The sequence below is a fragment of the Myotis myotis genome, unplaced genomic scaffold (genome assembly GCF_014108235.1).
Source record: "Myotis myotis isolate mMyoMyo1 unplaced genomic scaffold, mMyoMyo1.p scaffold_m19_p_1, whole genome shotgun sequence".
Lineage (NCBI taxonomy): Eukaryota > Metazoa > Chordata > Mammalia > Chiroptera > Vespertilionidae > Myotis > Myotis myotis.
The window spans coordinates 184,533,883-184,547,869 of record NW_023416313.1 but is presented as its reverse complement, the minus strand read 5'-3'; the positions used below and the strand labels follow the sequence as shown (position 1 = coordinate 184,547,869).

The window sequence follows — 13,987 nt, the reverse complement described above, 5'->3', positions numbered from 1 at the left end:
CCAACTGGAGATAGAGAATTTCCTATGGGGCTCAAGGGCAAGTTGAGAGGGAGGAGGTAATTTTGTTGTTAATTCTCACCCAAGGATATTTTTTCCATTGACTTTTAGAGAGAGAGAAAGAGAAACAGATGTGAGAGACACATCGATTGGTTGCCCCCCGCACATGCCCTGGCCAGGGCCAGGGATCCAACCTGCAACCCAGGTACATGCCCTTGACTGGGAGTCGAACCCACAGCCCTTCAGTGCATGGGCCAATGCTCTAACCATTTAGAACACCAGCCAGGGCAGGAGGAGGTAATTTAGTCGGAGTAGAGGCCATGGGAATTTAAGCCACTTGCCTCTGCAGCTTATTTGTGCCAGCAAGACCTGTACAACCCTGATCTTGTATATTCTACTTCCTCTTGATAACAGAGGCTACTGTACACACCCAGTTTTGTGGCTTGGAGAGTTAGATAATACCGTCCTAATGATGGGTAGTTCACGTGGTAACTTGGTGGCCTGTGGTCAAATGTTGAGTCAGAGCCAGAAGCACGTTCTCAAAAGGAGGATAATTATCTGCAGAGGGTGGTATAACTTTCCTCCAAAGTCGTAAATTCTGTGCTCAGATTTCACCTACAGGGGCCTTCCAAAGTCTCCGTAAAACATGGCTATCTCCTCCAGACACTTTAAGTCCCGTCAGATCTGCTGGCAGAGCAACCAGCGTCTCTATTCAAAGAAGGATTAAAAGTCTGTTTCTGTCCCTACCTACCGGTTATTTTCACTAGAGTATGGCATCATATGATGGCTGATGAGCGGGAGCTTATGGGATACCAGTGGGTTATATTTCACCCACAGTTGCTATAATTGTAGACTTTTATTTTGGCATATTCCTTTAGTTAAATAATAACTTAAAAATTTGAGTCAACTTACCAAATTGAACATCTGTGCTTTTACGAGGTTAAAAGAAAAGGAATTAAAAAAAAAAAAACTTTTGAGGGGAGGATTTGGAAGCTAAAATTTAGAGATTGCATATAGGAGAAAAGTCTGTTTCACTTATGAAATAGCAATAGAGATGAATAGTTTAATTTTTTTAAAGAAATGTATTTTTGAACAAATGCTGTATCATTTGATGTTTACCTAAATTTACATTTTGGATATGAAATTAGTGTGAATGTAATTATTGTTTCATATATATCATAAAGTGATGTCAGAGACCTGTGACAGTTTTTAATCATGTCTTCCTTTGGAACTGTTTCTTGAGTTTTTTAAAGAGAACTGTTAGATTATTAGAATGCTGGTACCATTCTACAAATTCTCTTATCATTACATTTATCATATGGCTTATCTACATTTTATGTTGTAAGAATATGAGAATTGCTGACATTTCAAGTAAGGACTGGTAGATTCATATCACATAAAATATTTCTTGTACTTCTGCTATATAACTCCAGATGAATAGGAAAGATATTAACCAATTTAGAAGAAGTCATGTTTTTTTTGTTGTTGTTGATATAGCCCTTTGACTTCAAGTGTCTTAAAACTATCATGGTTTAGCCTAGCTAATTTGAACTCACTGCAAAGAAGTTTCATCTAATTTTTGTCAGAAGTGTGACTTGAATAAATCTTGAAAAGAGGCTTACCTTGGTAGGTAGGCAAAAATAGGATGCATACAAAGATAGAATAAGGCTGAACCACTAGGGCCTGAAAAGAAAGAATATTAGGACAGATGAGAACTCTGAGGCTTCAGAAACAGGTCATCTGGGGAGGAAATCTAAGAACAAGAAATTACAAGGAGATGCTAGGTTTTACTGTGTGAGAAGTAAAGAGATGGGAGTTGGAATGTGGTGGTGAATTGGGGTTAAATGAAATTATTTAGGAAATAGGGTAGTAAATTGGCTAACCCTAGCAGAGCTCATCTAAAAATATGTAGGTGATAATCACAAACAGAATTTATGGGGAAATACCACAGCCTAAGATTAGCAGTCTCCTAGTTGTGAAAGCAAACCTTGACTGTAGTGTGTGTACTCTGTAAATGTGGATTGAATGAATGGGGTTTTGAAAGTAGCCTCAGTTTGCAAAGTAGACATTGAACAGGAAGGAGAAATTGGTTGGTGGTGGGTTGCCGTTGTAGTGTGAAGCAACTTGATAATTATCAGGATAGTTACTCATAGATAAGATAAGGAGAAGCTGTCTGAAATACAGAGGCAGCCAAACTGGTGGGGGGACATCTAAATGAAGTTTGCTTCTTCATGCAACAAATAGTTAAGAAGTTCTGTAATCTTAGTAAAGTGTGTGCATGTGTGTGTGTGTGTGTGTGTGTATGTGTGTTGTGTGTAGTATCTTGTTAAGTATCCTCACTAAGTAGGTCAACGATTGAATCATTAAAGGACAAAATTTAAGGTAACATCCTCTTGCCTGCCACTACCCTAAGTTTCTAGCTGCCACCTAAATGCTGAAGAATTTATGTTGCTGATACTTGCATTTAATTTCCTCTTTTAAAAGGAATAAAAAGAAAAACGTCCCTTTCTGTATACTTATTTATTGTCTCTTCTATCACCTGTTTTTCTGCTTTCTAAAAATCATTGTTCTTCTTTTACACATTAGGGAGAGGAAGTTCAATGTCAGTATGTTGTGACATGTGCAGGACTTTACTCGGACCGTATTTCCGAGCTGAGTGGCTGCAGTCCCGATCCGCAAATTGTACCATTCCGAGGGGATTACCTGCTGTTGAAGCCAGAAAAATGCTATCTTGTGAAAGGAAATATTTATCCGGTAGGTATGATGCTTTTGCAGTCTCATCCTTCTCAAGATGACAGGGCAGAAAGGGAATGAAACAAAAACTTTTACCTGGGTCAGAACTAAGAGATATTTTGAAGGGCTTTTTATGCAAGCTTTTTATCTTTTTCTCTTATGATTAAATTCCTAAACATTTATTCTGGTATCATAGTCATTAACTTATAGTAAATTGCCCACAAGTACATGTCTTCAGAAAGCTTGAGTGCATCATGGGAAGGGCTAGCAAGAAATAACCCAATTCTCACTCGTATCTGGTGAAAGGAACACTCATAAGAGAACTTGCCCTTTTTGCATGCCCAGATACCCAGCCCTCTTTCTCAGTTCTACCTATAGGTGCAGAAAAAGGGGCTGTGGCCACTCTGTAGTTTCATGATGGAGAAGACAGAGCCCTTCAATGAAGAGTTCATTCTGCATGGAACTACTAGGTTAAACCAGACGGAATTACTAATATTTGTCTACTTAGAGTTTTTGACTTTGCCAAAACATCCATTGCATGTGCTCTATCCCAGTACGTTCCAACTTTACAAAAGCCTGTGCTATGAATGAGTGTGTGTTTCTGGCAGCTCTGATTTTACTTGCCAGCCACATACATCCCTAGTTGGGGGTGTGGTGGGAGGGTAGGGAGAGGGATAACCTGAAGTAGGGCAGTTCTTTTTTTTTTTCTTTACCCAGAAAGAGGAATAGATGGGAGTGTATATTAGTGTCAGTTGCATCAGTGTTTTCTGTGTGGCATTCCTAGGCAGAAGCATGTAAATAAAAAGTATATCTCAGTCCGGATCAAAATAATACAAATTAAATGCATGGGAAGAAAGTGATTTATATTACCAGTTGAATATTTGCATGCATGCTAACATGCAGTATGGAACAGGGCTCACAGTTCTTTGCTGCGTTAAATCCGTAGGTCCCAGATAGCCGGTTTCCTTTCCTAGGAGTTCACTTCACACCAAGGATGGACGGCAGTATTTGGCTAGGGCCTAATGCCGTTCTTGCCTTCAAACGAGAGGGCTACAAACCCTTTGACTTCAGTGCCCGAGATATTACGGATGTAATTACCAAGAGGTAACTACTTTATTTTAAAAAGTGACTTTGTGTGTTTATATTTTTAACATGGGAAATTTTGTCTTTCTTGAAATTCTACTTATTGGGTAAATCCTCACATTTGTGATTATTATATTGATTTTTTTTATTAATCTAAATTAAGAGCCTTGAAGAATAAGAATAATGTTTTAACTACCTCAGGGAAATTCTGATGATCCAGGGTGAAGTCTTGGTTAAAAATAACAAGACCAAGACCCAGTCACATACATATGTGACAGCCCAAACCTTGTTTTGCTAACCTTCTAGTTGCATTTGAAATCACTTACTTTGATAAAGTGATTTCAAGCCAGTCACCATCATTTTGAAAACCACTGGAGAAACTTCGGACAACCAAAGTTGTTTCCTTCGGTGGAAAATTAACAGTGTGTTGACCCGAGACACAGAATCTTTACTTTATTGTAAGAACTCAGTAAGGTGTTGTGTGTTTTTGTTTTTGTTTTTTGGTTGTCTTCTTGGGGGAGGAGGTGCGGGGGATGGTTCATTTTAGCAGTGTTGCTCTCCAGAGATTTTCACATCAAAATTACTAGAAAGGTTTTTGCGTTATACTTGAATTTCACCTTCTACAGATTCTGAAACAGGTTTGGGATGGGGTTTTCTAGCATGTGTCCTTTAAAATTACATATATACATAGACTACACAGAGTCTCACTTGAGAATCATTACTAGAGTATCTTACTTGAGAATCATTACTAGAGTATCTTACCTCTGGCTGATTAAAAAAAAAAGGTAAACATCTATCTTACTTCTTTAATGTCCTGAGGTAAAGATCTGCTAATGCCTTTTAGGTGTGTTTTGAAAGCATGTAACATTTGTATCAGAAAGCCTTTTAGTGGCAGGCTCTATAGAATTCTAGTTTGAAGCCAGCATTCTCAGGCCATCTAAGGTGTTTACCTTTGAAAGGTGTTTACCTTTGGTTTTGAAGGGCATTCCTTTGATGAAGTTCCCTTCTTACAGTGGCCAAAAGTTGATTTTCTTTTAATATGTGGTTTGTCTGACTTCGCCTAGATTTTTGTGATGCCCCGGTCCAAATCTAATAGTTGTAAAGATATTTAATAGTAATAACGAATTCCTTTCTCTCAAAGATTTTATTTTCTGTTTCCAGTGGCTTGATTAAACTGGTGTCCCAGAATTTCTCCTATGGAGTCAGTGAGATGTATAAAGCCTGTTTTCTCAGTGCAACAGTGAAGCACCTTCAGAAGTTTATCCCTGAAATTACTGTCCGTGATATCCTTAGGTAAGAAAAAGCCATAAGGATTGTAAGTACAGTCATGATTTTAGGGAACTTGGGAGGTGGGTCTGACTTGGTGATTCATAGGCTCCCTTTCAGTCGGTGTGCCCACTGAATCTTTGTGTGCTCTCTCTTTCCCAGCAAGTTGTTGTGTTCCCTTTGCAGTGCATGAGTTGGGCATCGCTGCATGGTGGCCCTTAGTGCTGGAACTACGTCTACCATATATAATTATCTAGACTACCTTACAACATTAAACTGAAATCTCCATTGCATCTGTATTAATATGCCACTGTCACCTTTGTGTCTAGCTGTCACTCATGATAAAAAAAAATCTTGTCTGAAATTTTTTCAAAAAGATTTTTTATTGATTTTTAGAGAAGGAGAGAAAAGGGTGGAGGGGGGGGGGCGGAGAAACATCAATGTGAGAGCGAAACATCAGTTGGTTGCCTCCTGCACACCCCTTACCAGGGATTGAGCCTAAAACCTAGGTATGTGCCCTGATCCGGAATCGAACTGGCAACCATTTAGTGCACAGGATGACGCCCAACTAACTGAGCCATACCATCCAGGGCTTGTCTGAAATTTTTAAGCTTTCCCTGGCTTCTGCCTCTTGTGATTCCAAAGCCTTTTCCTTTAATTCTGTATAAGATCAGTGGTCACCATATTAACTAATTAGGTAATAAACACATTACAATGCTCTATTTTGTTTGATTCTTAAAAACTTCTAGAAACCACTCCTATACTTGGCATCTTACCTTACCTCTTTCCCACTGCTTTTTTTTTCTTTTTGGGGATCATACTCCACTCAGCAACTCTACTTTCAGGACAGAAGTGGGAAGTAGTGTAGTAACTATCAATGTGAGTCAAAGGAAGGATTACTTAAATTATTTTGGTGTGTGTTTCTTTTTGTTTGTTTGTTTGTTTTTCTTAAAGGTCAAAAGCTTTCTGGACTTGGTCTGTAAGTTATCCTAAATACTACCCGAGCCTATTTCCTTTTCTCGTTGGTGGCATTTGTATGGTGTTCACCTTTTCCTCCCGAATAAGCCATTTGTTAGGCCTAATCAGCAGTGTACTTTAAGATACTCCCCTCCATGAATCCATCCCATGAATCTTCAGAGAACTAAATGTCTGTCGCTTCGGTAACAGCTGCAAAACTTGACTGGTATAAAATGTCAGCAGCTTGACTATCTGGGAAGAGAGCAGTCGTCATGTCAGCTGTCTCCCTTGGGGGAACGTCCTGGTCTAAGTCTGACTCTAATATATCATTCACAGACCAGCCTCTTTGAATCTTTAGAAGAACTATGAAAACCAAGCTAATGTTTTATTTACTCTTATCTCTCTCACCCTTCTACTTACCTTCTGAAATGGAAGGGATAAAAATATCTAGGCTTTATTTTCTTTCACTCATCTATAAATAAAGGCTTTTATGTTTTCAGTGGTTTGCTTTAGCAAACTTGTTATGTTTTATATCTAAAATAAGTTGGTCATATCTGGTGTCTGTTACTGCTATTGATATTCCTTGGAAAATACAATAGGTGTATAAACAGTTGCAGTGAATTCACTGTTCATATTCGATTACCACCCTTTTGTAAAAGCCTGAGGGAAACAGTTCAGACCAGTGGATTTCATAAGTTAGAACTGGACTGGGGCTGGTGGGTTTTGGTGAACACTTCTTTGTCTCTGCCTGTGGGAGTGTTGATTTCAGTTAGCAGGTAGTAGAGAAGGGTATTCAGCATTGTAGGCAGGTGCATTTAGGGACAAATTCACCTCAATCACAGATGAGTTTCTCTTTGGAGATAGAAAAGTAATTCCATTTACTTCTTCCCTTTTATTCAGTTCCTATAGCTATTAAATGTGGGAAATTATCAATAAAAAAGGAAGTTGTAGAAGATAGGTTTGATACCATTTATATAAGTTTATACAATACCACGTATTATTCATGGATTGCACATGTAATGTGAAAATAAAACCAAATATAGTGGTAAACACCTAATTCAGGAGAGTGGTTACCTCTGGGGAGAGAAGGGAATGGGATCCAGAGAGTTCCACAGAGGCTATTATCATATCTATAATGCTTTATTTCTTAAGCTGTTTGTGAAGAAAGCAGGTGTTCATCATATTATTCTCTGTACTTTGTCATATGCCTGAAATATTAAATAATAATAATAATAATGATCAGTAGACTTTCCCACATTCTGAAGTCCAGTTCTTTCTTATCATGCAACCCACTGTAGTAAAACCATAAATGCTGTACCAGTAATATTGAGACAGAAGCATATTAAGCAGTTCTGGATAGTAAAAGAGAACTGAAGTAGCACTTTTAATGGGATATTTAGCTCAGGATTATGTTCTTAAATTGCAGTAACCACCAATGAGTATCCGGTTTGACTTCTCATTGCCTAGCCAGAGTATCTTGGACAGTAACTTAATAGTGAACATTAGATTGGAATGTAAAGTTACAATCTGTCAATATATATGCATTAGGCATTCAAATTTCTCATTGTTAAATCTGATCTCTAAGGTTCTTAATTTTAGCTCTGAAGTCCTTTAACTTGCTCTGTGATTAATTTGGACATGGTCATCTAATAGCAGTTTGTATCTGTTAATATTGCAAGGATGTAAAAGATGAAGACATAAATGCCAAGATCTCTCCTTTTCCCACTCTTCACTTTGAAAAATGTCATATTTGGGGAATTATAGAGTAAATTTTTAGGCAAGATGTTTTCATCCTGAGTGATAGATAAAGACTGTACTGTGTCATTGTGAAAGGCAAAGGTGAAAGCCAAATATTCCTGCAGTAAAGGTGATCTAGATCAGGGTTTGTTAGTATTGGTACTATTGACATTTGGGGCCAAATAAGTCTTTGTCGTGGGAGACTGCCCAGTTCACTGTAGGATGTTCAGCAACATCTCTGACCTCTACTGACTAGATGCCAGCAGTACTTCCTTGTTAAGACAACCAAAAATTTCTACAGACATCGCCAAATGTCCTCTAGGGGGCAAAATCTCCCTTGGTTGAGAACCACTAAACTAATAAATGTGGTAACTCTCACACTACCCAACACTAAGAGAGTCTGGAGAAAATATAATAAAAATCCTTTGAAATATATATAGCTGGGAGTGCGAGAAAGTAAGGAAGGGGCATCCCAGGACTGAGGACTGAGGGGAAATAGGAAACCCAAACATTGAGAGGAATCGGTGCTTGATGCTGTCCTGGAGGGGTAGGGAGGATTGGCTGATTTTTATAGAAATATAGTTATGTTTTATTTTTAATTGCTTTGTGATTTACATACAGTAAAGTAATGCAGATCTTAAGTGGTCAGTGAATTTTTCCAATTGTATAAACTCATGTATCAACCACAGAAAAACAAGATATAAACATTAGGGACTTGTATTTTAATTGCCACTCAAGTGCTGGAAAGGAGGCCTTGGGTCTGTAAAAGGTAAAAAGTTGGAACTGAGAACCCTGGGTTAATCCAGGGACTCTTGAAGGGCTGCACCCTCAGTGAAAAAAAAGTCTTTTAAAAAAATTCCCCTTGGCACCAAGGAAGTGTTAGGAATTTTGTCTGTCCTGGTCTTGAGGGGAGGGGGAAAGTGGGGTGGGTAGAATCTCCTAAAAATCTGGAACCCTGGGCCTCTCCTCACAGCTGTTTGGAGTTTGAATTTATACCACCCAGCTTAATTTAGGAACATTACACTGAGAAACTAATTTAAAAAGTAGGTCTAGACTCGTTCGGATCCTGCTTCAAACTATGTCTTCCTCTCTTCTCTCACTTTAAATAAGAGAAAGAGAGAGAGAGAGAGAGAGAGAGAGAGAGAGAGAGAGAGAGGAAGAGGAAGAGAGGGAGGGAGGGAAAGAGGGAGAGAGAGAGAGAGAGAGAGAGAGAGAAGGTAATTTGACTAAAGACTAAATATTGATGATACTAAGCAATAATTCGTTTATTATTATTATTTTTAAAGAATCCTTTTACACGGCTGGTGTGGCTCAGTGGTTGAACATTGACCTAGGTGGTCATGGTTCAATTCCCGGTCAGGGCATATGCCCAGGTTGCAGGATTGATCCCCATTGTGGGGTGTGCAGGACGCATCTGATCAATGATTCTCTCTCATCATTGATGTTTCTGTCTCTCCCTCTCCCTTCCTCTCTGAAATCAATAAAAATACAATTTTTTAAAAAAGAATCCTTTGAAAAGAAATGTAGTGAAATGATGTGCCATCTGGAATTTGCTTTTATTTTTTATTTTTTTTAAAGCTCATTCTTTTTTAAAAATATATTTTATTGATTTTTTACAGAGAGGAAGGGAGAGGGATAGAGAGTTAGAAACATCGATAAAAGAGGAACATTGACCAGCTGCCTCCTGCACACCCCCTACTGGGGATGTGCCCGCAACCATGGTACATGCCCTTGACTGGAATCGAACCTGGGACCCCTCAGTCTGCAGGCCGACACTCTATCCACTGAGCCAAACCGGTCAGGGCTGGAATTTGCTTTTAAATAATCCAGTGTGCCAGAACAGGTTTGGATCAGTGGATAGAGCGTCGGCCTGTGGACTCAAGGGTCCCGGGTTCGATTCCGGTCAAGGGCATGTGCCTTGGTTGCCGGCGCATCCCCAGTGGGGGGCGTGCAGGAGGTGCCTGATCGATGTTTCGCTTTCATCAATGTTTCTAACTCTCATCCCTCACCCTTCCTCTCTGTAAAAAATCAATAAAATATATTTTAAAAATAAATAAATAAATAATCCAGTGGAGAGAGGTGGGCAGTGAGTGGAAATATAGCTAAAACAAGATTGGCTATGTTGATTATTTATTGAATCTGGGTAATACATACATGAGAGCTCATTATACTGTTCATTCTATTTTTTACATGTTTAAAAATTCCATTAAAAGAAAAAGTGTTCCCAGGATGGCAATACCTCTGGAGCACCTGATAGAAGCAAATGTAAAACCTCTGTGGAGGGACAAAACCTCAACCCAACCCCCCCAGTTTTCCCCCAGATAAAGTCCTGCTGAACAAAAACTATTCATCGAAAGTTACCGAACACCACAAGTGAGAGTAAGCAGGTAGAGTAAATACCAGAATAAGACCCCCACAACTTTGAGTAATGGTAATAATAGAAACCATAAAGTAAATATGCTTCAGTGAATTAAAAGGAATTGAAAACATGAATAAGAACAAAAACAAAAAGCAAAACCTTAGGCAAATTTGGAAACCAAATAATTAGAATTTCTAGAAATTAAAAATATAGTTCTTAAATTTTAAAATTCAAATGACTAAGTTAGATAACTGGTTAGACCTTACGAGAAAATCAGTAAATTAAAATTTGAAGCATTTACAGAGCAAGTGTTGCAAGACAAAGATCCATCATGTGGGTAGTAGGTACTAAAGGCATCGAGAAGAAAATGAGAAGATTCCAGACTACATTTCAGAGAAATTGCAGAAAAATTGAGAAGAGGCAATACTTTGAAGAGTGCTTGAGAATTTTCTGGAGTTGACAAAAAGACAAAATTCAGATGAGTCCCATCTGAATAAATAAAACGAAACGCAAGAATAGAAATAGATTATATAACTTCCAAGTCAATAAAGGAGGAAAAAAGAATATAGAAAAGTTAGTAAGTCAAGAAGGAAATGGGAAAATCCCAGAAAAACCCCAATTAATACCCCAATAATATGGTAGAAATCAAACATACCAGTAATTGCAATACATGTAAATGTATTTAATAGTTGAGATCGAGATTGTTAGGTTGAATTAAAAAAAATCCATCTATATACTATGCAAATGCTTATTAGAAGAAAGATGAGTACTGGGTTCATTTCAGATAAAATACACCATAAGGCAAAAATTATGATTAGTGCCAAAACCGGTTTGGCACAGTGGATAGAGCATCGGCCTGCGGACTGAAAGGTCCCAGGTTCGATTCTGGTCAAGGGCATGTACCTGGGTTGCGGGCACATCCCCAGTAGGAGGTGTGCAGGAGGCAGCTGATCGATGTTTCTCTCTCATCAATGTTTCTAACTCTCTATCTCTCTCCCTTCCTCTCTGTAAAAAATCAATAAAATATATTTTTAAAAAATATGATTAGAGATTAAGAGGATCACCATAAATTTATTGCATATACATAATATGAAGTACAGAAAACAAAAACTGACACAACTGTAAGCAGAAAACAACAAATCCTCAATTGTGGTGAATGATCTTAGGTCTGTTGATAGAAGAGATCAAGCAAATAAAATATACATTTGAATAACACTTGATTTAGTGGATTCGTAAGACTCTCCCACCCCCATTACAGAATACTTGTGTTACAGGAAGGGGGTGGGGGGAAGAGAGAGAGAGAGAAACATCGATATGGGAGCGACGCATTGATTTGTTGCCTCCTGCACTTTTCCCCAATGGGGGCCGGGGATCAAACCTGCAACCATGTGCACCTCGATGGCCTATGCTCTAACTGAGCCACACTGGCGAGGGCTGGCTGACTGTATCTTGTGTTCTAAGCGTTGTATCTGATTCTTACTTGGAAATCCTTACAGCTCAAAAAAATCTTGTCCAGATTCCCTGCAGGCTTCTGTAAATGTAAGGCAGATTACTTATCTTTATTGTAGAACCTTTCACCTTGTTGTTATTTTTACTTCTCTACAAATGAATAGGATATCTGTGTAACTTCAGGCAGGTTACTTAATCACTCTCTGTTTCTTCACTGTTAAGTATAAACTGTTACCAGCCTCCTAGAGTTGTTGCAAGGATTAAATGACAGAATTCTTAACACTGACTAAGCAATTGGTAAATAATAGCTATTATTATCATTATCTCTCCTCAGCCATGCTGAGGTCTCAGAGGGCAGAGCTCCCATATTGTTCTCGATATCTTACTCAAGTGCTTATCTGTGTTGGCACAGAATCAATAAAAATGTTTATTGCCCTAGCTGGTTTGGCTCGGTGGATAGAGTGTCAGCCTATGGACTGAAAGGTCCCAGGTTCGATTCCGGTCAAGGGCATGTACCTTGGTTGCGGGCACATCCCCAGTGGGGGGTGTGCAGGAGGCAGCTGATCGATGTTTCTCTCTCATCGATGTTTCTAACTCTCTATCTCTCTCCCTTCCTCTCTGTAAAAAATCACTAAAATATATTTTTTAAAAAATGTCTTAATATTATTGTCTGATTTCTTGAGTCTTGGTGGTGTGTATAAGGCAGGTATTTTCAAACTGTTTTCTTGAGCAGATTCAATGAAGGTGCTTTTGGATTCTAAAAATATTTTATTCCCATTTCATCTGTAAATTTCTAAACTATTTTGAAAACAAAAAATGTAATTTGTAAGCTCGTGTTAAAAAACAGCACTTTAAAAAAAAGAAAACAGTACTTTTAGTAGTAAAGCCTCTTACTGTTTTAACCAGTAAGGTTGGGGGTCACCACAACATGAGGAACTGTATTAAAGGGTCGCTGCATTAGGAAGGTTGAGAACCACTGCGCTAGACTGAGAATATAAGTTTACAGGCTATAACTGACAAGCCTGTTTACTGTTTATTTATCAAAATAATTCATTTTTGTTCTTATCTTGTTATGTTACCTCTTAATTAATTGAAGGTTAGCCCAATATTGAAGGCTAAACTGTTAAAAATTAAAACAAACTACAAAATAAGAACCTGCTGCCATTTTCAGATACTTTTCTACATAAATTTTTAATAGTGTACAATCAAAACAAAACACAAAAAATAGAATTCTGTGGTGGATTTAGGAATGCATTGGCATGCATATCTCCTACTTTTATTGCTTTGTATTAATCAGAAGAGCCTTAATTTATTGAATTTATAATAAATTCATTTTATACATTTAAATAAAAATACATTTATTCTAATTAAATGTGGATTTATCTGCTACTTTGGAAAGAAAAGGTATTTATAACTAACCCATTCGTAAATTCATTTGATAAGCATTTATTGGCACTGTTATGTGGTGGGTATTATGCTCTAGACCAGCGGTTCTCAACCTGTGGGTTGTGACCCCTTTGGGGGTCGAACGACCCTTTCACAGGGGTCGCCTAAGACCATCGGAAAACACATATATAATTACATATTGTTTTTGTGATTAATCACTATGCTTTAATTATGTTCAATTTGTAGCAATGAAAATACATCTTGCATATCAGCTATTTACATTACGATTCATAACAGTAGCAAAATTACAGTTATGAAGTAGCAACGAAAATAATTTTATAGTTGGGGGTCACCACAACATGAGGAACTGTATTAAAGGGTCGCTGCATTAGGAAGGTTGAGAACCACTGCGCTAGACTGAGAATATAAGTTTACAGGCTATAACTGACAAGCCTAATGGGTTTCCACATGATTGTGCATTTAGAAGAATAAAGACTTTAATGCTTTCAGGATACTTTGAGACCACTGACTTGTAAAGTGTCCTGTTTCTTCCAGTCAGTTGACTGCCACTCTTGGTTTTGCAGAGGTCCAGCTGGAGTAAGAGCACAAGCTCTGGATCAAGATGGAAATCTGGTAGACGATTTTGTATTTGATGGAGGAGATGGGGTTATTGGAAATCGCATTCTTCACGTGAGAAATGCACCTTCCCCTGCTGCTACTTCGTCCCTTGCAATTTCTGGAATGATTGCAGATGAAGTACAACAAAGATTTAAACTGTAAATAATGAAAGGAGCTAGCTACGCATTTTGATCTCCACATTCAGCAACATCCACAAGAACGTACTAATTGAATTCTTTAATTTTTAAAAAATGGTTTGAAAGTAGCATTTTTAGTTATCTCATTTAATAACCACTGAATTGTTAAACTGATATAACAGAGAAATAATTTTTTAAAGTCCATGTTCTTTTACTTAGAGAATAAAGAGAAAAGGTACAGTTGTACCTTTTCCTGAATCCTTGA

General features: G+C 38.0%; 1 protein-coding gene across 1 annotated transcript in view; it reads left to right on the top strand.

The window, feature by feature from the left end:
* L2HGDH (L-2-hydroxyglutarate dehydrogenase) overlaps positions 1-13,987 on the top strand; it is a 37,005-nt gene extending 23,018 nt beyond the window's left edge. Inside the window, exons 7-10 of the mRNA XM_036306224.1 lie at positions 2,584-2,751; positions 3,677-3,834; positions 4,975-5,106; positions 13,552-13,987. Of these exons, the coding sequence (XP_036162117.1) occupies positions 2,584-2,751; positions 3,677-3,834; positions 4,975-5,106; positions 13,552-13,747 (654 nt within the window). The 3' untranslated portion in view covers positions 13,748-13,987. The remainder of the gene's footprint in view (positions 1-2,583; positions 2,752-3,676; positions 3,835-4,974; positions 5,107-13,551) is intronic.